The sequence below is a fragment of the Cervus canadensis genome, chromosome 5 (genome assembly GCF_019320065.1).
Source record: "Cervus canadensis isolate Bull #8, Minnesota chromosome 5, ASM1932006v1, whole genome shotgun sequence".
NCBI lineage: Eukaryota > Metazoa > Chordata > Mammalia > Artiodactyla > Cervidae > Cervus > Cervus canadensis.
Window position 1 is genome coordinate 68,340,871 of NC_057390.1, and position 24,027 is coordinate 68,364,897.

Below are 24,027 nucleotides of genomic sequence, written 5' to 3' on the forward strand. Positions count from 1 at the left end.
TTTTCTCCAAAATTGTTCCCATAATGATTTCTGCTTCTTAATACCAGGTCTTCCTTAATTAGTATGTTTGGAGTACAATCTTAATGAGATTAAAAAGAGACCAGGGGAGAAAAGACTAATACCAAGGAATAGTCTGAAAATCAGGAGGCCTAGATCCTATCAAGTATCAGGACACTGGCTCTCACCCATTCTTAATCTTTTTTATCCTCACAGAGTGTGATCAGGGAGGGAACCTCTTACCATGACAATGCACACCAGCATATACACACACATTTTCCCATGTAACTTTGCAAGATGGCTACAGATCAGTAAGCAGACTATGCACCAAACCCTCATGCTCTAAACTTGAAGACAAGAAACTACATACACAAGGTTTATGTATCAGAGCCTGCTGAAGGGTTTATGTCTTAGAAGACAGAGGATTGACTTTCTGTCACTTCATTTTTCCAAACAGCCATACTCTGACACCCTCGGGTCAAAAAGAGGTAGAGAGAATAGTAGTGGTAAGGAAAAAAGGAAATCTATAGCCCTGTCATAGAATCAAATAATTACAGTGGTGTGATCACTCACCTAGAGCCAGACATCCTGGAATGTGAAGTCAAGTGGGCCTTAGAAAGCATCACTAGGAACAAAGCTAGTGGATGTGATGGAATTCCAGTTGAGCTATTTCAAATCCAGAAAGATGATGCTGTGAAAGTGCTGCACTCAATATGCCAGCAAATTTGGAAAACTCAGCAGTGGCCCCAGGACTGGAAAAGGTCAGTTTTCATTCCAGTCCCAAAGAAAGGCAATCCCAAAGAATGCTCAAACTACCGCACAATTGCACTCATCTCACACGCTAGTAAAGTAATGCTCAAAATTCTCCAAGCCAGGCTTCAGCAATATGTGAACCGAGAACTTCCAGATGTTCAAGCTGGTTTTAGAAAAGGCAGAGGAACCAGAGATTAAGTTGCCAATATCCGCTGGATCATCGAAAAAGCTAGAGAGTTCCAGAAAAACATCTATTTCCGCTTTATTGACTACGCCAAAGCCTTTGACTCTGTGGATCAAAATAAACTGTGGAAAATTCTGAAAGAGATGGAAATACCAGACCACCTGACCTGCCTCTTGAGAAACCTGTATGCAGGTCAGGAAGCAACAGTTAGAACTGGACATGGAACAACAGACTGGTTCCAAATATGAAAAGGAGTACATCAAGGCTGTATATTGTCACCCTGCTTATTTAACTTTTATGCAGAGTACATCATGAGAAACGCTGGGCTGGAAGAAGCACAAGCTGGAATCAGGATTGCCAGGAGAAATATCAATAACCTCAGATATGCAGATGACACCACCCTTATGGCAGAAAGTGAAGAAGAGCTAAAGAGCCTCTTGATGAAAGTGAAAGAGGAGAGTGAAAAAGTTGGCCTAAAGCTTAACATTCAGAAAACTAAGATCATGGCATCTGGTCCCATTACCTCATGGGAAATAGATGGGGAGACAGTGGAAACAGTGTCAGACTTTATTTTTGGGGGCTCCAAAATCACTGCAGATGATTGCAGCCATGAAATTAAAAGATGCTTACTCCTTGGAAGGAAAGTTATAACCAACCTAGACAGCATATTAAAAAGCAGAGACATTACTTTGCCAACAAAGGTCCGTCTAGTCAAGGCTATTGTTTTTCCAGTGGTCATGTATGGATGTGAGAGTTGGACTGTGAAGAAAGATGAGCAAAAAAAAAAAAGAAAGAAAGAAAGATGAGCGCCGAAAAATTGATGTTTTTGAACTATGGTGTTGGAGAAGACTCTTGAGAGTCCCTTGGACTGCAAGGAGATCCAACCAGTCCATCCTACAGGAGATCAGTCGTGGGTGTTCATTGGAAGGACTGATGCTGAAGCTGAAACTCCAATACTTTGGCCACCTCATGCGAAGAGCTGACTCATTGGAAAAGACCCTGATGCTGGGAGGGATTGGGGGAAGGAGGAGAAGGGGACGACAGAGGATAAGATGGCTGGATGGCATCACCGACTCAATAGGCATGAGTTTGAGTAAACTCTGGGAGTTTGTGATGGACAGGGAGGCCTGGAGTGCTGCGATTCATGGGGTCGCAAAGAGTCAGACACGACTGAGCAACTGAACTGAACTGAACCATAGAGTCTGTAGCCTCTAAGATTGGGCTGCCTCAGGCCAAACTACAGGGAAGGAGCACAGCCCCATCCATCAGCAGAAAATTGGATTCAAGATTTATTGAGCATGGCCTTGCCCACCAGAGCAAGACCTAGTTTTCCCCACAGCCAGTTCCTCCCATCAGGAAGCTTACACAGGCCTCTTATACTCATCCATCAGAGGGCAGACAGAACGAAAACCACAGTCACAGAAAAGTAACCAAAATGATCACACAGGCCACAGCCTTCTTTAACTCAATGAATCTATCAGTCATGCCGTGTAGGGTCACCCAATATGGACGGGTCATGGTGGAAAGTTCTGACAAATCATGGTCCACTGGACAAGGGAATGGCAAACCACTTCAGCATTCTTGCCTTGAGAACCCCATGAACAATGTGAAAAGGCAAAAAGATATGACACTGAAAGATGAACTTCCCAGGTCAGATGAACTTCCAATATGCTACTGGAAAAGAGTCAAGAAACAGCTCTAGAAGGAATGAAGAGGCTGAGTCAAAGAGGAAACGAAACCCAGCTACGGATATGTCTGGTGGTGAAAGTAAAGTCCAATGCTGTAAAGAACAATATTGCACAGGAACCTGGAATGTTAGATCCATGAATCAAGGTAAATAGTAAGTGGTCAAACATGAGATGGCAAGAGTGAACATCAATATTTTAGGAATCAGTGAACTAAAATGGACCGGAATGGGCGAATTTAATTCAGATGACCATTATATCTACTACTGTGGGCAAGAATCCCTTAAAGAAGTGGAGTAGCCCTCATAGTCAACAAGAGTACAAAATGCAGTACTTGAATGTATTCTCAAAAATGACAGAATGATCTCTGTTCATTTCCAAGGCAAACCATTCAATATCACAGTAATCCAAGTCTATGCCCCAACCACTAATGTTGAAGAAGTCCAAGTTGAATGGTTCTATGAAGACACACAAGACCTTCCAGAACTAACACACACACACACACACACACACAAATGTCCTTTTCATTATAGGGGACTGGAATGCAAAAGTAGGAAGTCAAGAGATACCTGGAGTATCAGGCAAGCCTGACCTTGGAGTACAAAATGAAGCAGGGCAAAGGCTAATAGAGTTTTGCCAAGAGAACGCACTGGTCATAGCAAACACACTCTTCCAACAACACAAGAGATAACTGTAAACACGGACATCACCAGATGGTCAATACCAAAATCAGATTGATTATGTTCTTCACAAACATAATGGCAAAGATGGAGAAGTTCTGTACAGTCAATAAAAACAAGACCAGGAGCCAACTGTGGCTCAGATCATGAACTCCTTATTGCAAAATTCAGACTTAAAGAAAGTAGGGAAAAGCACTAGGCCATTCAGGTATGACCTAAATCAAATCCCTTACACTCATACAGTGGAAGTGACAAATAGATTCAAGGGATTAGATCTGATAGAGTGCCAGAAGAACTATGGACAGAAGTTTGTGACATTGTACAGGAGGCAGTAATCAAAACCATCCCCAAGAAATGCAAAAAGGCAAAATGGTGGTCTGAGGAGGCCTTACAAATAGCTGAGAAAAGAAGAGACACAAAAGGCAAAGGAGAAAAGGAAAGATATGCCCATCTGAATGGGCAAGTTCCAAATAATAACAAGGAGAGATAAGAAAACCTTCTTAAGTCAATGCAAAGAAATAGAAGAAAATAATAGAATGGGAAAGACCAGAGATCTCTTCAAGAAAATCAGAGATACCAAAGGAACTTTTCATGCAAAGATGGGCACAATAAAGGACAGAAACAGCATGGGCCTAACAGAAGCAGAAGATATTAAGAAGAGGTGGCAAGAATACACAGAACTGTACAAAAAAGTTTTGACCTGGATAACCACAATGGTGTGATCATTCACCTAGAGCCAGACATCCTGGAATGTGAAGTCAAGTGGGCCTTAGGAAGTATTACTACAAACAAAGCTAGTGGAGGTGATGGAATTCCAGCTGAGCTACTGAAAACCCTAAAAGATGTTGCTGTTAAAGTGCTGCACTCAATATGCCAGCAAATTTGGAAAATTCAGCAGTGGCCACAGGACTGGAAAAGGTCAGTGTGCATTCCAATCCCAAAGAGAAGGGAAATGCCAAAGAATGTTCAAACTACCACACAATTGCACTGATTTCACACACAAGCAAGGCTTCAAGCTAGGCTTCAACAGTATGTGAACCAAGAACTTCAAGATGGACAAGCTAGATTTAGAAAAGGCAGAGGAACCAGAATCAAATTGCCAACATCCATTGGATCATAGCAAAAGTAAGGGAACTCCAGAAAAACACCTACTTCTGCTTCATTGACTATGCTAAAACCTTTGACTGTGTGAATCACAACAAACTGGAAAATTCTTAAAGAGATGGGAATACCAGACCACTTTACCTGCCTCCTGAGAAACCTGTATGCAGGTCAAGAAGCAACAGTTAGCCCTGAACATGGGACAATAGACTGGTTTCAAATTGGGAAAGGAGTACATCAAGGCTGTATATTGTCACCCTGCTTATTTAACTTATATGCAGAGTACATCATGAGAAATGCTGGGCTGGATGAAGCTCAAGCTGGAATCAAGATTGCTGGAAGAAATATTAATAACCTCAGATATGCAGATGACACCACTCTAATGGCAGAAAGCAAAGAGGAACTAAAGAGTCTCTTGATGAAGGTGAAAGAGGACAATGAAAAGGCTGGCTTAAAACTCAACATTCAAAAACTAATGGCATCTGGTCCCATCACTTCACAGCAAATACATGGGGAAACAATAGAAACAGTGACAAACTTTATTTTCTTGGGCTCCAAAATCACTGCAGATGATGGCTGCAGTCATGAAATTAAAAGACACTTGCTCCCTGGAAGAAAAGCCATGATAAACCTAGACAACACATTGAAAAGCAGAGGCATTACTTTGCAGACAAAGGTGTGTATAGTCAAAGCTATGATTTTTCCAGTAGTCATGTACGGATGTGAGAGTTGGACCACAGAGAAGGCTAAGCACCAAAGAATTGATGCTTTCAAACCTGGTGCTGGAGAAGATTCTTGAGAGTCCCTTGGACAGAAAGGAGATCAAACCAGTCAACCCTAGAGGAAATCAACCCTGAATATTCACTGGAAGGACTGATGCTGAAGCTGAAACTCCAGTACTTTGGCCACCTGATGGGAAGAGCCAACTCATTTGAGAAGACCCTGATGCTGGGAAAGATTGAAGGCAGGAGGAGAAGGGGACAACAGAGGGTGAGATGGTTGGAAGGCATCACCAATTCAACGGATATGAATTTGAGCAAACTCCAGTAGACGGTGAAGGACAGGAAAGCCTGGCGTGCTGCAGTCTATGGGTCTAAAAGAGTTGGACATGACTGAGCAACTGAAGGACTGAACAACAATAACAAGGAAGGGGAGGGAGTAAACAAAGAAAAAAATGGGAAATAGGAAGAAGGCTGTTTCAGGATACTAGCAAATCTAAGGGAAATGAAATCAGGCAGTTTAGAAAACATTAAAAATATAAGTATTGAAGACGGGTAGGATAGGTTGACAGCTTCCCATTCTCTAGGAAACTTTACACAAGTTCTGGCAGAGTTTACTCACCAATATTGGCAGGAAAGGGAACTTCATGCACAGCTGGGTCCAAGTTGATCACATAAGGTGGACACCCTTGACTATGCAGATATCCTGTGAGCCTCTGCAATGACATGGAGAGAGGGATGGACTGAGACCAAGAGCAGGACACAGGGACAAGAGTGAACTTCCTCCCCTTTATCCAACTTACCAGAAGAATTGTACTTCCATTTCCCTCTACCTTATTCGTCTCTGATCTCCACCTACAACATTCACTCTCAGCTGAAATGCTACCTTTCTTCGTCGCACATCCAAGAGTCTCCTCTACTCTCCATCACTTAACTTGGCGCGGGGGCGGGGTTTCTATCTCCCCGCCAAAATATTAGCTCCACCTAAGCGGGAACTTTGTCATTTCTGCTGTATCCCCAGTGCCTGAAACATGGCAGGCATCCCAGAAAGAATTCTTTAGAAATCTACACTTCAGAAACCTAGCACTCTATTAACCGCCAGAATTCCTTTAAGCCTCTGCCTTGTGGAGTTGGCAACATGACAACTTCTATACCAACTACGGTCGTACCAAATCGGCACTGATGGTGCGTAGAAGAGTCTAAATGAACCCAGGTTAGGATCTGAGAAGGCTTCGCGGAGAAAGGAACCGGAGTTGCCGGTGTGTCCCTGAAAGCAGGCGCCGGTTCCCTCCAACTCCCCAGAGATACCTCCTCACTTTTTCCCCTGGCCTTACTCCCACCACAGACAACTTGTCGCGCGCCCCGACTACGCCCGCGCCATGTAGGTCACCTGTACAAAGGTGGTTTTCCCAGACCCCGCCATTCCCAAAACCAACAGACACGCTGGGGACTGGGGACCTCCTGAAGCTTGAGATTCCGTGGCAGCTGCGGGCGCGGCCATCTTGCTCCTGGCTCCGCCCACTAGACCATAGAGATGCTACTTGCCAGAGAGACACCCGCGACTTTCCGGATTCTGAATGAGACTAGAACCGAACAAAACCAAATCGAATCCAACCCAACCGGCCAGTAAGGGCAGGGCCAAGGGGCGAGACGTGCACCTTTTTCTGTCCGTTGTGATCCGGATGGGGGCCCAACTAGGGACCCCGTCAGGGAAGTGGAGGCACTGGGAGGACGGCTGGAAAAGGCCAACCAAAGAGCTGCTCACGGTCGTCGGGCAGGGCCTGGGAAGGTCAAAGCTCTGGATCCCGGGCGGGCAGGACGATCAGGGACCCCAGGGTCCACCAGGGACCCCGGGGACCCCAGGGACGACCAGGTATTCCCGCGCTACGTTAGTGAAGAAAGTGCGTTTTCCTGTCAGCCCCCGGGGAGCGGGGAACCGAGCCTCTGGAGAACCGGCCGTCAGAGCTGTTCCGTCAGCCGAGGATGTTAGGCGGCTTAGGACTGCACGACAGGGAACCCTGACGGGATGCGAGACCCAGAGTTGCTGGGCCACGCCGAGATCCGCAGAGCCTAGTTCAGAGAAACTGGGGATAACCCCCGTAATGACACGCTATTTCCGAGTGTTGCCAGCCCCCAAAAGTAGCTCTCGCTCCCTGGTGGTCTCCCGAAAGGGACAGAACCGTGACATCGGGGAAAAACAGTCGGCTGACGAGTTTGTCAAGTAGGTACTGAAGGGGCACCTCCCTCCACCCTAGAGCCCTTGGCACCCGGAAAGCTGAAGCTAAAAGCTGAGGCATGTGCTCCTCCCAATCACCCGGTTGGCTCCAATGGCCCTTTGGAGTGACTCTAGTGTTCAGTAAGCTGTGAGATGTGGGTTTTACACCCAGGCTCTGTTGTACATTGTACATTCCTGGAGTTAACTTCTGAAGTCAGGAGGAGAAGGGGACGACAGAGGTTGGATGGCATCACCGACCCAATCGACATGAGTTTCAGTAAACTCCTGGAGTTGATGATGGACAGGGAGGCCTGGCGTGCTGCAGTCCATGGGGTCGCAAAGAGTCCGACAGGACTGAGCGACTGAACTGAACTGAACTGAGGCTTGGCCATCAGCTGAGGACGTTAAGCGGCTTAGGACTGCAGGACTCCGGACCCTGGAAGGATCCAAGCCCCAGAGTTGCTGGGCCGCCCGGAGATACATAGAGCCTAGTTTGGAGAAACTAGGAATTTCTGGGGGTGTACATTGTGGTGAAGTTACTTCAATTCTCTGAACCTGTTTTCCCCTCTTTAAGCTGGAGATACTACCTCTCAGGGTTGCAGCGAAGACATGTCACTTGTAAATTTCACTCCCTTGTCTTTACCCCTAGTTCTACCACTCTCCCCCCACCACTCCTACCCCCTTACCTTGTGTGAGGGACATTGATTTGTCCTCCCAAATACTTGATATATGAATTACAGTACAAGTGTGCATTTTTAAAATTATTTTCTAATTTCTCATGAAAAACATGAGCAAATGTCTCACTTGTTCTTCTTTCAGGTTGGCTGAGGACACCAGTAACTCCCTTCAACCAGATGTTAATTTCATACATACTTTTCTCAAGCCAGAGAAACTAACAAAGGTCGAGAAAAGGTTTAAGGGAAGAGCAGTAATGGAAATGATGAAGCTGGACAAGGAAATCAAAGAAACTCAAATTCGGCTAGAACCCTTAGTGGTGGAAACCCGGCAGCTACTGGAGGAAAAAGATCACATACAGAAGGAAAACCAGTTCTTTCAGGAATACCTGACCAAGCAAACGGAGGAGTCTAGACAGAGAACCGAGAAGCTGTGGAACTACTATCTACAACAAAGCGTGAAGATTGAACAAAGAAAACAAGAATTAACCTCCAAATATGCGAACAAAAATTCAGCGCTTAAAAGAGAGCTCTTGGAGAAGGAAAACACCCTATCCAATTTGAATAAGCAGTTGGAGGCAATGAGGGACATTTCAGTGATAAAGGAAAAACAGGACAGAGAAATTGAGAAACTTCAGCAGGAGATAAAGAAGACCCACGTTAAGACAGCTGCAAAGAAACAGGCGATGCTCGTCCAGTTCTTCCAGGACAAAGCATTACTGGAGGCACAGCTGAGTGAGCTAGAGGCAAGGGAGTCGGGAAAGAAGTTAACAAAGGAGCTGAAAAGCAAGAACCAGGCATTGGAGAAGGCAGCAAAGCAGCACGTTTCCGAGTTCCACAGTAACATCAACAGACAGCACCAACAGTTACAGAAGGAACTGCCGGAGTTAGTTCAGAAATGCCATCAGTTGGAGGGTACTCACAGCCAATTAAAAAAGAAGCAGCAGCTGCTGCAACAGGAGCACTGGTACGTGGAGTGCTTAAGGCGAGGGAGGCAACAGCTGCAAGAAAGGCGTAATCGGTGCCCAAATGGACAGGGTTCTCCGAAGGCCACAAGGAACCCTGCCCTAGGCACCAAATCAAAGGTGCATCCAAAGTAATTTCTAAAATAACACTAAGTCTAGACTGGAGCAAGGGTTCTTAGGTGCTATATAACATAACCCTGGTTAGGAAGGCTTTGAGATATCAGATTGCTATGATAAAATACCCATTATAATGTGTTAATGTGAAGGAGTAGGTGTTTTTCTCAACCAGTACTGCTAGATTATTGGTAGCACTGGCTTCCCATTAAGTTAGGTGTTTTTTTTTTTTTTTAATTAGCTCCTGGTAATAACTGGGCTGTTCCTCATACCTCCAGATAACCCAGTACCATTTGCCAAAAATTCACCTGTGAAACCACCTCAAGAAAACACCTTGAGAAAGTGACAGAAAAACAGTTGTGTGGTGTGTTCCACCTAGCTAAGTTAGGTTTCTTTACAGAAAAAGAAACTCCTGAGGAATAGCATTTCAGATTGTTAGATTCTGCTTTGTGCTCTGTAAACAACCAATGTCCATGTATCCTCCCTTCTTTGGCCACCTTAGCACACATGTGCAGTGTTTTCAAACTTCTTTATAAAGTCTGTGCTGGTGATCAAGCTCTGTAAACAACCAATGTCCATGTATCCTCCCTTCTTTGGCCACCTTAGCACACATGTGCAGTGTTTTCAAACTTCTTTATAAAGTCTGTGCTGGTGATCAAGTAGCTGCTTCTGTAGTTTTCTCATGATTGAAAGATTAGTAACAGCAAGTGTAAACAGGATGACCTGCTATCTGATGCTCAGCCCATACAATTTTGAGTAAACTGTGATGTTAGTTGCCCAGTCGTGTCTGACACTTTGTGACCCCATGGACTGTAGCCCACCAGGCTCCTCTGTCCATGAAATTCTCCAGGCAAGGATTGGGTAGCCATTCCCTTCTCCAGGGTATCTTCCTGACCCAGGGATTGAACCTGGGTCTCCTGCATTGCAAGCAGATTCTTTATGAAGGTGGTTCAGACGGTAAAGAATCTGCCTGCAATGCGGGAGACCCGGGTTCAATTTCTGGGTTGGGAAGATCCCCTGGAGAAGGGCATTGCAACCCACTCCAGTATTCTTGCCTGGAGTATTCCATGAACAGAGGAGCCTGGCAGGCTACAATCCATGGAGTCACAAAGAGTCAGGACTAAGCGACTAACACTTACACTTTCAAACTCTGTGAAGGAAGGGTAGAAGGCACAGTATAGCTAGTAAGTTTTCTGTGGAGAAATACCACTAACCTGAGTGAGATGACTGAATGCTTCTGCCTGTTTTAGAAAAATGTATCAAAAGAAAGTGATCATATATCTGGAGAACTTTTTGAAGATCTTTTGCCATCTTGTTCCCTAGCAACATCCTAATTCTAAGATTACAAAGATGACTGAAGTTTCAATAGAAAGAGCACTTTAGCTTTAGGTCATGTGTATCCTACATCTACGCCCCTTCAATTGAACTAGGAATAGTATTTTAAATTAATCTAGACTTTTAGGATAGTTACATTTTTGGCACTTAGGACATACTAATGATCAAATCAGGGATTTCTTTGAATGCTGAATCCTGGTACAGAAATATAGCTTCATATTTTAATATCACTCCCTGATGAAAAAATAGAATCAGCTTTATGTTTTTAAGAAACTGTGAGTGATGAAAAACTTCAGAATGATTTTCCCAGTTTTGTTTCATTCATATGTAAAATGAATTCTTGTACTTAAGATTCAGAAAAGGATTCTGCCTCCATGTGCCTTTACTTCTAGCTTTAACAACTTGCTGTTAAATGTGTAATGTCTTGGTTCCTAATTTTTTATTGAAAATAAAAAAAGATTATAATACCCAGTGATTTTATTATTGTTCCAATGTAATATACCTTCTACTTCATATCTTTTCTCACTTCTTACCAACTCTGAATGTCTTCCTCATACTAGTGTATATAAAAATGCAGTTTTAGTGTACAAATTGTTAGGTAGCACACAGAAACCTAAAGAGTTTGTCAGTGGAGCTGAAAATAGAGCTTGTTTTAAAACGTGGTATCCAAAACACATTTGAAACCTTTATTCTCTATGGATGCAAAAACAACAGGAAAATATATAACTAAGGATAATGAGTTGGAATGCAGGAGGGATGGAGACTCTTATTATTCTGTTAATTCCCCCTCCTGCCAGTGCTATCCTGATGATCTAATTCAGGAGTGAATAATTTCCATCCTGTCTCAGTTTATTTTTAATTTCTCTCATCCCAGATAACGGGATCTGGTCTGGTGTAGTACTTCTGGCTTTCTCTGTTGGGAGTGAGGCCTCTGAGGACTTGAAGAATTTTAAGGGGTAGGTCATCTGATAAAAGCCCTTAGAAATTCTTAGCAGCAAGCCAGCAGTAGGTTGGCCAACTAGGATTTCAGTCTACTTTTTGTCTGCTTCCCTATGCTGGAAAGGAAAGAGGATGATGTTACAGAAAGTGTGTTAGACAGAAAAGACCATAAAAGAAAGTATCAGAGGTGATATTTAGGTTAAGACTTAAGTGATAAAATGAAGCCTGCAGTACAACAACTAGGGAAAAAGACATTCTAGACAGTGGGAACAGAGAATGCAAAGGCCCCAAGATGGGAAGGAGTTTGGGAGGATTAAGGAACAAAAGTCAATGTGGCTAAGTATAGTTGGGGACAGGACAAAAAAAGAGTGGAGGTTAAAAAGGTTAAAAACCAAGGAGGTTAAAAAGGTTAACGGTGAGAGCAAGGAGGCCTTGTAGGACAAAGGGGGATGAATTTTATTCTACTTGCACTGGGAAATCATTAGGCTTTGAGCAAATGAATAAAGTCTGATTTATAGTATAAAAAACTCAGCACAGTTCTATGTGGAGTATACCAAGGCAGTGAAAAGAAGGAATCCAGTAAGGAAGCTCTTGAAAAGGCAAGAGATGAGGACTGTTCAGAATGGAAAGGCAAACATGGGAGTGAACAGAAGGCATAGAGGGGAACTGACTCTTAGTGGGAGGGGACAGATAGGTTACACAGGAGACTAGGCTCACTAACAGAACAGACTGTATCATGTCTCAAAGAACACTTATTTTTTACCCATCTGAGATCATCCTGAAGGGCAAATAGTCTTTCTTGAGGTGATTGAGGGAATCAAACATCTTCCATGCTATGCTCTACCAGGCCCTAGAGATGCCATATCATACGCATCTACCAGAAGGGGAAAGTAAGCATGGAAGCACACTCACCCTCTTAAAAGTTCTGGCACAGAACTGACACATTTCTACTCACATTCCACTGGAGAGGTTAGCTGGTTACTCCATCACTATAGGGGGATTGGGTGGAGCCCTGGGAAGTGTAGTCATTTGTCCTACAACTCTGTAACTCTGCAACCCTGTCCAATTTTGCTGGACAGTCAGTAGTCTGGTATAAGGATGCTTCCAATATAAATTGGGAATAAGATTGCAGTATCATTATTTTTAGACTGAAATATCATTCTTGTAGATGTCTACTGGAACCCCTGAGCAGGAGGAATCTATATAGCCCTAGGGTGTGCTGAGTCGCAGGGCAGATCTTCAATTTTAAGAGATCTTGCCAAGTTGTTCATAAATTAATTGTACCGATGTCTGTTCCCAAGTGCAGGGAGTTCACACTACTCCAAAATCTAGCTGGACCTGATACAGTCCAACTTCAGGAAAATGTATTCTAATGAATTTGGTTTAAAAACTTAAACACTCAGTAATGATTAGAATCCTCTCTATTGTGTCCTGTTGATGCATGGCTCAGATAGCAAAAATAAAAGGATCCCCTGTGAGGGCCCGGGATGAGACTGGACAAGTTTAATCTCAAACCAATTACAGGCACACATCTATTATTGGGGGCTTGGGCACATACTACTGCAATGTGAAATTCACAATAAAGCGAGTCACATGAATTTTCCAGTTTCCCAGTGCATATTGAAAAAGCAAGAGAGTTCCAGAAAAACATCTACTTCTGCTTTATTGACTATGCCAAAGCCTTTGACTGTGTGGATCACAATAAACTGTGGAAAATTCTGAAACAGATGGGAACACCAGACCACCTGACCTGCCTCCTGAGAAATCTGTATGCAGGTCAGGAAGCAACAGTTAGAACTGGACATGGAACAACAGACTGGTTCCAAATAGAAAAAGGAGTATGTCAAGGCTGTATATTGTCACCCTACTTATTTAACTTATACGCAGAGTACATCATGAGAAACGCTGGGCTGGATGAAGCACAAGTTGGACTCAAGATTGCTGGGAGAAATATCAATAACCTCAGATATGCAGATGACACCATCCTATGGCAGAAAGTGAAGAACTAAAGAGTCTCTTGATGAAAGTGAAAGAGAGTGTAAAAGTTGGGTTAAAGCTCCACATTCAGAAAACTAAGATCATGGCATCTGGTCCCATCACTTCATGGCAAATAGAAGGGGAAACAGTGGAAACAGTGGCTGACTTTATTTTTCTGGGCTCCAAAATCACTGCAGATAATTGCAGCCATTAAATTAAAAGACGCTTACTCCTTGGAAGGAAAGTTATAACCAACCTAGACAGCATATTAAAAAGCAGAGACATTACTTTGTCAACAAAGGTCTGTCTAGTCAAGGCTATGGTTTTTCCAGTGGTCATGTACGGATGTGAGAGTTGGACTATAAAGAAGGCTGAGCACAGAAGAATTGATGCTTTTGAACTGTGGTGTTGGAGAAGACTTTTGAGAGTCCCTTGGACTGCAAGGAGATCCAACCAGTCCATCCTATAGGAGATCAGTCCTGGGTGTTCACTGGAAGGACTGATGTTGAAGCTGAAACTCCAATACTTTGGCCACCTCATGCAAAGAGCTGACTCATTTGAAAAGACCCTGATGCTGGGAAAGATTGAGGGCAGGAGGAGAAGGGGACGACAGAGGATGAGATGACTGGATGGCATCACCGACTCAATGGACGTGGGTTTGGGTGGACTCTGGGAGCCGGTGATGGACAGGGAGGCCTGCCGTGTTGCAGTTCACAGGGTCGCAAAGAGTCGGACACTACTGAGCAACTGAACTGAACAGTGCATATAAAAGGTATACAATGTAGACTACACTACATTGTAGTTGATTTAAAGTGTGCAATATCACTGTGTCTAAAGCAACAATTGTACGTACTTCAAATCAAAATCAGTATCTCTAAAGGGAAGAGCAATAAAGCAAGGTATGAGTAGATTCATTTGAACCAGCATAATTTTGGACCCAAGCAACTACTGAGACAACTGTATGTTACTTCTTCAAAACTCATTCCCATCTCTAGTCATCATTTCCCTCCTTTCACATAGAGTGTCAGCAAAGAGACAGGTAGCACATTGGAGTCAATGAACAATGGAAAACATCATTCTAACACAGTAATTTATTTTTCTTGCCATTGCCAAACATTCCCCAAATCTTACTCACCAGAAATTAACAGAGCTTCTCCATTTTCCTCCCTGACAATCCTCATGAATGGAAAGGGCTTTAAGAGAGCAACTGCCAATGACAATGTCGAGTGGATAGACCACGTCCTTCATTTCAAAACTACCTGTTCTGGCAGTATCCCAACCAGGTTTCAATGCTCCTATGTGTCAAAGTGGTCTTCACAAAAGCCCACATTTTAAGGCTATATGGAGGAGCATGGAGAACAGTTAATAGTGGTAACAGCCTTTTAGATTTTGAAAAGGCAGTATTGGTCCACATCAGGGTTAAGGGTCTCTGGCTTTTTATGTGGCATAAGCCACAAAAACTGGCAAGAATATAGAAGACCAATATTTATGGAAAAGGGGAAGAGAATTCAGAAATACAATAACAGAGCTGCTCTAATCAATGCTCCAGGGAAAGCCAGCCTCAAGGAGAAACAGTCTAACAGATACTATCAGCTAGGCATGAGTATCAGAAAAAGAACTTTTCTTTCCAACTCCAGATAAGTATCTACACTTGGTGTCAAAGTCTCAGGTTATAAAGAGGACAGAACACAACATCTAAAAAAGGGTAGAGAACAACATTCTCAGAAAATTCAGAGACAGACTTTGGCTAAAGGGAGATACGAGGACTTAACAGAGTGCAGACTAACCATCAGGTCAAGTCCAGGGGAGAAGGAATGTGCACCCTGGCTACCAATCTTCATGGCAGTACCAGCAATATTAGGGTTCTGTATCAAATATCAGAGGAAAAAGGGTATTACTTCTCAATCCTCAAAACTGCAGGAACAAAATAAACTGCAGGAAAGTTGATTTGAGGTGGTATTTATTTCTGCTGCCTTCTTCTTTCCAGTCATTTTATGTGAGACATATTCCTCCTAAGGTTGCATATAATGCCTGTGCATCTAGTTACTTACTGCCACCTGGGACGAAGTATTTCCCAGGAAAACCTGCATCCAGAGGGTCTAGTTTTATTATTCTAAGTATTTTCTCACTTTCAATCCTAAAACCATAATGAGACAACAAACAGCCTCCATATATTCTGTCACCCAAGCAGACAGGGGACCCTTATTAAAGGAGCGACAACAGTTCTAGGTTCTAGGCTTGTTATACCACAAATACAAAATCATCAAATCAGTATGGTTTTAAAAAGTTCGTTTGGAATCATTTTATAAGATAGATGATGGAGCAACTACGAAATCAATGGCGCTTCCAAGAACATTCTATACCCCAGTATGGAAAGGATAATCAAACAGACTTCTTAGTCTTGTACAGGGCAAGAGGGCCTACAGTGGACCTTAAGGGGGAGCTCTTTGGGCACGATGAGAGAAAAACAGGGGGACTCCAATGAGAATAGCACGAAAATCTACCAAAAAGGAGATGGGGTGGGGGTAGTGGAGGGTTCACAAGAATCAGTAGGGAAAACAGTGAAATTTACACAGGAGGAAGGAGCTGAGAGTGTCACAGCATTACACAAACAGCTGAAAGAGTAGATTTCTCTTCACTCAGCCCCCGTGACTCAGGCCTCTCCACACAGGTCCCTGTGACCACAGCCTCCCATCCACTCTCCCAGGAGTGCTTTCACACTGCCTGCCTATTTCTTTCCTCATTTGTGATTTGTCTTTGGGGACTTGACTTTCTGAAACTGTGATGGCACTGGCTCCTGCTCTGGTTCTTTACCGGATGTTGCCACTAGCTGTTCCTCATGATTCCTCCTCTGATCCTTCCCTACTCTAAGACTTGGCTCTGTCTCAGGAAGCTCAATGCCAGGCTGCTGCCGCCGCCTTAGAGACCATTGGCTCCCATGCTGCTGCCTCCGCTTCTCTTCTTCTTGCTGTCGCTGTTTCATCTTCATCAGCTTCTCAAAGCTTTTGCTTGTCGGAGTGACAACAAACCAGTCCTACAGAGGCAAAACAGAAACACCATCCAGTCAAAATACAGTGCCCGAGGAAGCGGTATGGAAGACTTTGTTTTTTAAGGTAGGATTAGGGCAGAACACAGTAAGGAGGCAACAGATATGAAACCAGAGCTTAGAACTGTGTCTTATAAACTGGAGAAATTCAGTACAAAGCAGTCATTACAAGCATTTCTTGTATAAGACATGACTTCAGGTACTACTGTAAGGGATCTACAAAGTCTGACTACTTAGCATCATCCCACCCATTCCTATCCTTTTGAAGATCTCCTCATGAAACATAAAACATTTGGCCATAGGAGATTTTTATTTCAATTTTTAATTTTGCAGTCAGACCACCTAAGTATAAATCTCAGCTCTGTTTCGAACCATGTGACCATCAGAAAACTACTTAACCTCTCTGAGTCTCAGTTTAAAAAATTAAGGGCTGGAGGAACTGGCACCCAATGAAGAAGTATTCCTCCAAAAGAAAAAAAACAAAACAAAACACAGAAATAAATTCAGTAAAAAAATGTCAACTTAAATCAAGAAATCTGCTCAGTCTTCTAGCTCTAACTACCAATTTATAGGAAATAGCAGAATAGAGAATCACTGCTATAGGAATGCAAACAGCCAAGTCCAGAACGTGAGTAAACATAAGTGACCAAGGGCTTGGTTTCTTAAATAATAGGGGAAAAGAAACATCTGCATTGCCTGATGAGATTGTCACTAGCCATGTGTCATTAATAAGCTCTTGAAATGTGCTTAATCCAAATTGAGATATGCTTTCTATGTAAAACACACAGTAAATTTCAAAGACTTTCTGTGAAAAAAAATGTAAAAAAAAAAAAAAGAAAAAAAATGTAAAGTATCTCATTAATAATTCCATATTGACTACCATGTTAAAAAGATAGTATTTTAGATATATTGTGTTTAAATAAAATACAGTATTAAAAGTCAATTTCACCAGTTTTCTTTATACTTTTTAAAAATGCAGTTAGTAGAAAACTTGGGATTACACATGTGGCTCACATTATATTTTTATTAGATAGCACTGCTCTAGATTAAAACAAACAGAAGGATTTCCCTAGCAGTACAGTGGTTAAGACTCGGCACTCACAATGCAAAGGGCACTGGTTCCCTGTTCGGAGAACTAAGATTCCCCATGCCATGTGGTGAGGCAAAAAAAAAAAATCTAAAACAAAGGTCCATATATTGCATTTGTCTTTTTTATTTTAATTAATTCATTCATTTACTTCCTTTTTTTTTCCTCCTGCAGTGGAAGCACAGAGTCTTAACCACTGGACCACCAGGGAAGTCCGGTTTTAGATTTTGATTGGAATAAACCAAATCTGAAATAAAATGATGAGACAGGGAAGTATAAATATTGAGTACATATATGATGATATGAAGGAACCTTTGTTAAATTTTAACGTGTGATGATGGTTGCAGTTATGTATTTTTAAAAGTCCTCATATTTCTAGACACAGGTTGAAAGAAGTATTGACAGCTAATATGTGATGTGGAATTTGCTTTAAAATAAGCCTTAAAAGGACAAGGAAAGTGGATGCAATTATCAGTGACACAAGATTGGCCACACAGAGGACTGTGAAAGCTGTTCATTACACTACTCTGTCCACTTACACTGTTTCTGAATGTCTGTTTAAAAAAATGTAGCCTAAGAAAGTGAGGCAAAATGGTAGGAACAAGGTAAACACGTTTACCACAGTACAGAGTTCATAAATACCATCATAAATCATTGAACAAATGCTTGGGAGCAAGTCCAAGACTAAGTGAAATTTGTTGGTTCCAACTTTTGAGGAAGAAACTGTAGAAACAAGTGAACTACACAAAACCATATTTTGTTAGGAGATAATTATCTTTCAAACACTTCCTGTAGCATAAAAAGTTATAATATTATTAAAAAAGAAAATAAGGACTGGCCTTCCTGAAGAAATCTCAGATGAGGAAAGGGATTCCCAAAGCTTCAACCAGTAAAGCAACAGCAACCACAACAGATGACACTAACTGAAGCCAGAAAAACATCTATTTCTGCTTTATTGACTAGGCCAAAGCCTTTGACTGTGTGGATCACAATAAACTGTGGAAAATTCTGAAACAGATGGGAATGCCAGTGAGAATAACAGATGAGAAACCAGTATGCAGGTCAGGAAGCAACAGTTAGAACTGGACATGGAACAACAGACTTGTTCCAAATAGGGAAAGGAGTACCTCAAGGCTGTATATTGTCACCCTGCTTATTTAACTTATATGCAATAGTACATCATGAGAAATGCTGGGCTGGAGGAAGCACAAGCTGGAATCAAGACTGCTGGGAGAAATATCAATAACCTCAGATATGCAGATAACACCACCCTTATGGCAGAAAGTGAAGAAGAACTAAAGAGACTCTTGATGAAAGTGAAAGAGGAGAGTGAAAAAGTTGGCTTAAAGATCAACATTCAGGAAACTAAGATCATGGCATCCAGTTCCATCACTATTCATGGCAAATAGATGGGGAAACAGTGGCTGACTTTATTTTTCTGGGCTCCAGAATCACTGCAGATGATAATTGCAGCCATGAAATTAAAAGACGCTTACTCCTTGGAAGGAAAGTTATAACCAACCTAGACAGCATATTAAAAAGCAGAGACATTACTTTGCCAACAAAGGTCTGTCTAGTCAAGGCTATGGTTTTTCCAGTGGTCATGTATGGATCTGAGAGTCGGACTATAAAGAAAGCTGAGTGCAGAAGAATTGATGCTTTTGAACTGTGGTGCTGGAGAAGACTCTTGAGAGTCCCTTGGACTGCGAGGAGATCCAAACAGTCCATCCTACAAGAGATCAGTCCTGGGTGTTCACTGGAAGGACTGATTTTGAAGCTGAAACTCCAATATTTTGGACACCTGATGAGAAGAGCTGACTCATTTGAAAAGACCCTGATGCCGGGGAAGATTGAGAGCAGGAGGAGAAGGGGACCACAGAGGATAAGATGGTTGGATGGCATCACTGACTCAATGGACATGGGTTTGGGTGGACTCTGGGAGTTGGTGATGGACAAGGAGGCCTGGCATGCTGCGGTTCATGGGGTCGCAAAGAGTCGGACACGACTGAGCGACTGAACTGAACTGAATTGAACCTCACATGGCTAAGAACTATTACATCTGAGGGCAGAGAACTGCTGCAGGGGCTTGCTATTTTTCCCCAGCAGGCAACAACAGTTTCTGCAGTAAAATATGCCAAGAGAATGCACACTCTACTCCCTGAGCTTTTGCAATAAGGGATTTAATTCTACAGCAAACAAATTCTCTGTTCATCTGGACTCCTAAAAACCTTCCCCAAGAGAAAACTCTTGATCTTCTGAACTTAAAGCATTTTCAACTTTTAATATTTTAATTTTGAAAATTTACAAACTTTCCACAAAAGTTACAATAGTTCAATGAACACCGAGACTGAGCTCTGTTAATCTCTCTTCCCTTCCTTCCCTCCCTCCAACTCTCCCTTTGTTCCCTCCTCTGAACCATCTTCAGTTTAGTTACCGACATGGTACTTCATTCCTAAAAACGTCATGTATCTGCCTAAGAACAAGGGCATTCCCTGCATAACTACAATACAGTTATCACATTTTGGAATATTAACATTGACTTATTACTATCACTTTGTAGTAGTTAGTATTCAAATTACCTCAGTTCTCTCAATAACATCTTTTACATTGTTTCTATGCAGTATTTCAACAATATTCAAAACAGGTTGCTCAAAGATGTTGGAATACCAGAAAACAGGAGTATAGACATTGCTGTGAAACAAGAATTCCAAAGGTGTAAATGCAACCTGGTTGTCAAATGCCTAGTTTAACTAGACTTCAGGAAATCAGAAGGCTTCCCACGTGGCTCAGTGGTAAAGCAGAAGACACAGGAGACATGGGTTCAATCCCTGTGTCGGGTAGATCCCCTGGAGAAGGAAATGGCAACCACTCCAGTATTCTTGCCTGGAAAATCCCATGGACAGAGAAGCCTGGTAGGCCTCACTCCATGAGCTCACAACAGAGTCAGACATGACTGAGCCCGTGCATACAAGTTAATTAGAATAATCAGGGATGCTCATAGCCACAGTTATTTCAAATGCTTTCATGAATGAGTGAGTAAAAGTCACTCAGTCATGTCCAACTCTTGGTGACCACATGGACTGTAGCATGCCAGGCTGCTCTGTCCATCAAATTCTCCAGGCTAGAACACTGGAGTCAGTAGCCATTCCCTTCTCCAAGGGATCTTTCCAACCCAGGGATCAAACCCAGGTCTCCCACATTGCAAACAGATACTTTACTGTCTCAGCCACCAGGGAAGCCCAAAAATACTGGGATGGGTTGCCACTCCCTTATCCAGGAGATCTTCCTAACCCAGGAGTTGAACCAGGGTCTCCTGCATTGCAGGCAGATTCTTTACCAGCTGAGCTACCAAGGAAGCCCAAATGCTTTCACAGAAAAATACTAGTCTACATCTGATTTAAGGAAGTTGTTTAACTCTAATGAGTCCAGTAGACCCTTTAGTTTTTCTTGACAGTCCCAGCCCATAGTAAGAAGCACAAAATCCATGTACCCTTGTGGCACAGTCATGGGGTCCATAAGATTATGAAGTTGTGGGAAAGAAGGAACCTCACCTCAGCATGGACAGAGTTGATGTGATACTTGACACCACTCTCTGACACAAATTCTTTCTGACAGAGAAGACACTTGTATTTTCCAGCCACAAATGTTCCCTATTTTCAAAAAAGAAAAAAAGCATGATTGGTCAATTTAGGAGCAAATTTAGGAAAATCTCAAACAGTAATGTATGTATCTATGTTATCTATGTGTGTGTGTGTGTATACACACCCATATACACATACATATATTTACAATATTGAAAAAATACAATTTATTGTTTGAACGCAAATCACCACCCAGCACTTTAAGCCTATCCTAAGTCATACCCACAAATAATGGTTACAGCACAAGTAAACTGCTAATTCAGCAGATAAGTAAGTTAGTGCCAGCAGAGACCCTCCCTGCCTCAAAGTATGGAGAAGACAACATCCCAGGTAAAAGTTAAAGTGCACCATTACATGTTAAATAGTTAATGCTACCCTTCCAACAAGCCACATGTGCTACCTGGGCAATGGGTAGGGACTATTAGAGATGAAAAGAGGAAATATGACTTCAGCAAAGTGAAGCACAGCAATATATTTAGGAAAACTCATTTGGGTATATTATCACCATAATACATCTATTCTAATGTAATTCTATACCAAACACTGCCCCCACTAAGACCCCAACACAATCTGAAGGTCCCCAATTTTGTTATGTAACATGTCACATTGTTCTATCTTCCCTATGTCTTCCACTTCCTTCCAGGTTTCTCCCCCTAAATGATCAAACTCCTTAAGTTCAATGAGGAACCAACATGTAATTCTTCCCACTAGAATCATCCAATGCTGTAAAGAATGCCTTGGGAATTCAGAATTAGAAGATCACCCTCAATAAGACCTAGCTGAATGACTCAAACTAGGATCAAGATGACAAACCCCTAAGCATTCCTGCACAGGTCGGTTTTGGGAGCCTACCACTCCCTTGTTGCCTTGAATTAAGACTTCTCTCCCCTCCTAAGGCTTCAGGTTTCCATGGTGTTCATTTTGTGTGAGCAGATACTGAACAGGAACAGAAAGTGGCAGCAATCCCAGGGCTGGTGGGCTATAGGGCCCTTGGGTCAACATGGAAAAGATTCAGTGAGGTGAATGGCTGTGAACCTGACATCCAGGGATCCCATCTCCCATCCCCAGAAGACGGTATAGTTCAGATGGCTCTGGAGATTGTCACCCATCTAGATAAACACATGTTAAGTTGATTCTAGGAAGCTGAAGATCCAGTAAAGCAGGACAGGCCCAGTGTAGCATAGGCTCAAGCAGAAAAAGTTAAATCCCTGACAGGCACTGAGAACTATGTATTTTTCTCCAAATGTTTTTCCCTGATATGACTTATGGCTATTTTGGGCTATTCTGCATCTTTGGCATGCCTTGGTATCCCACCTAGTAACAAACCAAGAATTTTTGGGACACACAAAAAAACTAAACCAGTCTTTGAAGATAACAGACAACAGGATAAGTAGCTGTTCACTCAATCTGAATTCTCTTCCATGTCAGACTATTTTAGAGGTCATGTTCAGATAAATAGTTCAGAATGTTACAAACCAATGTACAAGAGCCCAGGTGAGCTTTAAGACCAGATACACTACTGTAGACAGCCTCACAACCCTGTAACAGAGAAGAAAGCATATGAAGATGACACCAAATAGCATCGTTTTCTTAGCAATCTGGCCATTCACATTAACCCACTCTGCCCCCGGGAGGAAGAGGTCAAATAAATTGCATCACAACCACACAGAAACATATGCAAGCCAGAGAACAAGAGGTAAAAGAAAAAGAGATAAGCAAGCTGCTTAATGAAGCTTAAAACATTCTCTTCCCTGTGCTTTTCCGATACTTAGAAAAACATAAGAAATTGTATGCTCAGGTTTTGCAAAAATCAACTTTCTCTAGTATAAATGTCTCTTGTATATCTACTCCTCCCCAAAGCACTGCATATACAATTGCAGTTGATTAACGATGGTGGGAAAGTCTATGCCACTTTTCCAATCAGGAAATGAGTCATACACTCTCCCTTTGAAACTGGGTAAGTCCTGTGATTCCTTTGACAAACAGCATGCTATGAAAATGATGCTTAACAAATTCTGAAGCTAGGCCTAAGAGATCTGAGTTTTTGCTTTATGTTCTTAGAATACTCTTCTTGAGAATTCAGTCACCATGCATCCTGCTGGTAATCCAACTACAATGCAAGATAGAGAGTGCATATGGGCAGCCAATATCCCAGCTGAAGTGGCTGCTTAGAAGCCATTCAACACTCAGAACTTCCAGCTGAAAGCAACCCATAAATGATTCCAGCTGATGCCATGTATTAATACAACTGCACTTTGAGTGTGGATAGAATTGGTGATTTATAGAACTGTTAATAAAGTAATCAATGTTTTAACTCTTTAAGATTCACGTGCTTTGTCACAAAGGAATAAATAACTGAAACAACAGCAGATACTTGATTAACATTTAATGACTAGATGAATGAGAAAGAACCACCTGGTTAGGACACTGGATGCGATGATACTTCTTGATATCTGACTTCCATTTGTGTAGTACTTCTTGGCTGAAGGTCGGGAGCCCAGGACGAGTATATTTTAACTATAAGACAGGAAACATTTTATTGGAGGAACTTAACTGTCAACCAAAATATCCCATGTAAGAGAATTATGTGAACTCTTCAGGTCATGTAATTCTGGATTTACAGAAGTATATTTTCATACACAAAAAACATGTAAGATCCTTTTAAGTTCCTAAAACATATTGTTTGTTTCAAAACATTGCCTACTGTTTTGTCTTAAAACAGTTTGACTTTTAACAGAAGACAGGAGACTTTCAGATATAACATTTCAGCTAAAGTTGAAAATAAAAAAGCTAGTGACAGAGCATTACACAGTAAAAATATTTGTTACAAAAGAGAGAGAAAGCAATACAGATATGTCCTTTCTATATATATGTATACATTATACTCAAGAAATATTATATATAAATATTATATA

General features: G+C 42.1%; 3 protein-coding genes across 7 annotated transcripts in view; 1 reads left to right on the forward strand and 2 right to left on the reverse strand.

Moving 5' to 3' along the window:
• Window positions 1–6,658, reverse strand: part of GPN1 (GPN-loop GTPase 1) — a 26,199-nt gene extending 19,541 nt beyond the window's left edge. The window contains exons 1-2 of one of the 2 annotated variants that reach the window (XM_043469061.1): window positions 6,510–6,658; window positions 5,742–5,835 (exon numbers count right to left, since the gene is read on the reverse strand). In XM_043469061.1, the coding sequence (XP_043324996.1) occupies window positions 5,742–5,835; window positions 6,510–6,620 (205 nt within the window). In that variant the 5' untranslated portion in view covers window positions 6,621–6,658. Of the gene's footprint in view, window positions 1–5,741; window positions 5,836–5,922; window positions 6,479–6,509 lie in introns of those variants that run through there. The other variant, XM_043469062.1, reaches the window with a different exon arrangement.
• Window positions 6,657–9,950, forward strand: CCDC121 (coiled-coil domain containing 121). The gene is made up of 2 exons (XM_043469057.1): window positions 6,657–7,340; window positions 8,154–9,950. Exons 1-2 carry the CDS (start codon window positions 6,697–6,699, stop codon window positions 9,106–9,108), a joined length of 1,599 nt encoding a protein of 532 aa, XP_043324992.1. The 5' UTR covers window positions 6,657–6,696; the 3' UTR covers window positions 9,109–9,950.
• A 4,461-nt stretch (window positions 9,951–14,411) lies between these two features.
• Window positions 14,412–24,027, reverse strand: part of ZNF512 (zinc finger protein 512) — a 28,613-nt gene continuing 18,997 nt past the window's right edge. For 3 of the 4 annotated variants that reach the window (XM_043469064.1, XM_043469063.1, XM_043469066.1), the window contains exons 11-14: window positions 23,528–23,629; window positions 22,589–22,651; window positions 21,023–21,121; window positions 14,412–16,372 (exon numbers count right to left, since the gene is read on the reverse strand). In XM_043469064.1, the coding sequence (XP_043324999.1) occupies window positions 16,079–16,372; window positions 21,023–21,121; window positions 22,589–22,651; window positions 23,528–23,629 (558 nt within the window). In that variant the 3' untranslated portion in view covers window positions 14,412–16,078. The remainder of the gene's footprint in view (window positions 16,373–21,022; window positions 21,122–22,588; window positions 22,652–23,527; window positions 23,630–24,027) is intronic. The other variant, XM_043469065.1, reaches the window with a different exon arrangement.

What these genes read in the sequence shown, in the direction of transcription:
- CCDC121 (XM_043469057.1), top strand. Translation starts at nt 6,697, where the DNA reads ATGAGACTAGAACCGAACAAAACCAAATCGAATCCAACCCAACCGGCC. An exon ending in TCGGCTGACGAGTTTGTCAA is followed by an intron (nt 7,341 to 8,153) that starts GTAGGTACTGAA and finishes TTCTTCTTTCAG; the next exon opens with GTTGGCTGAGGACACCAGTA.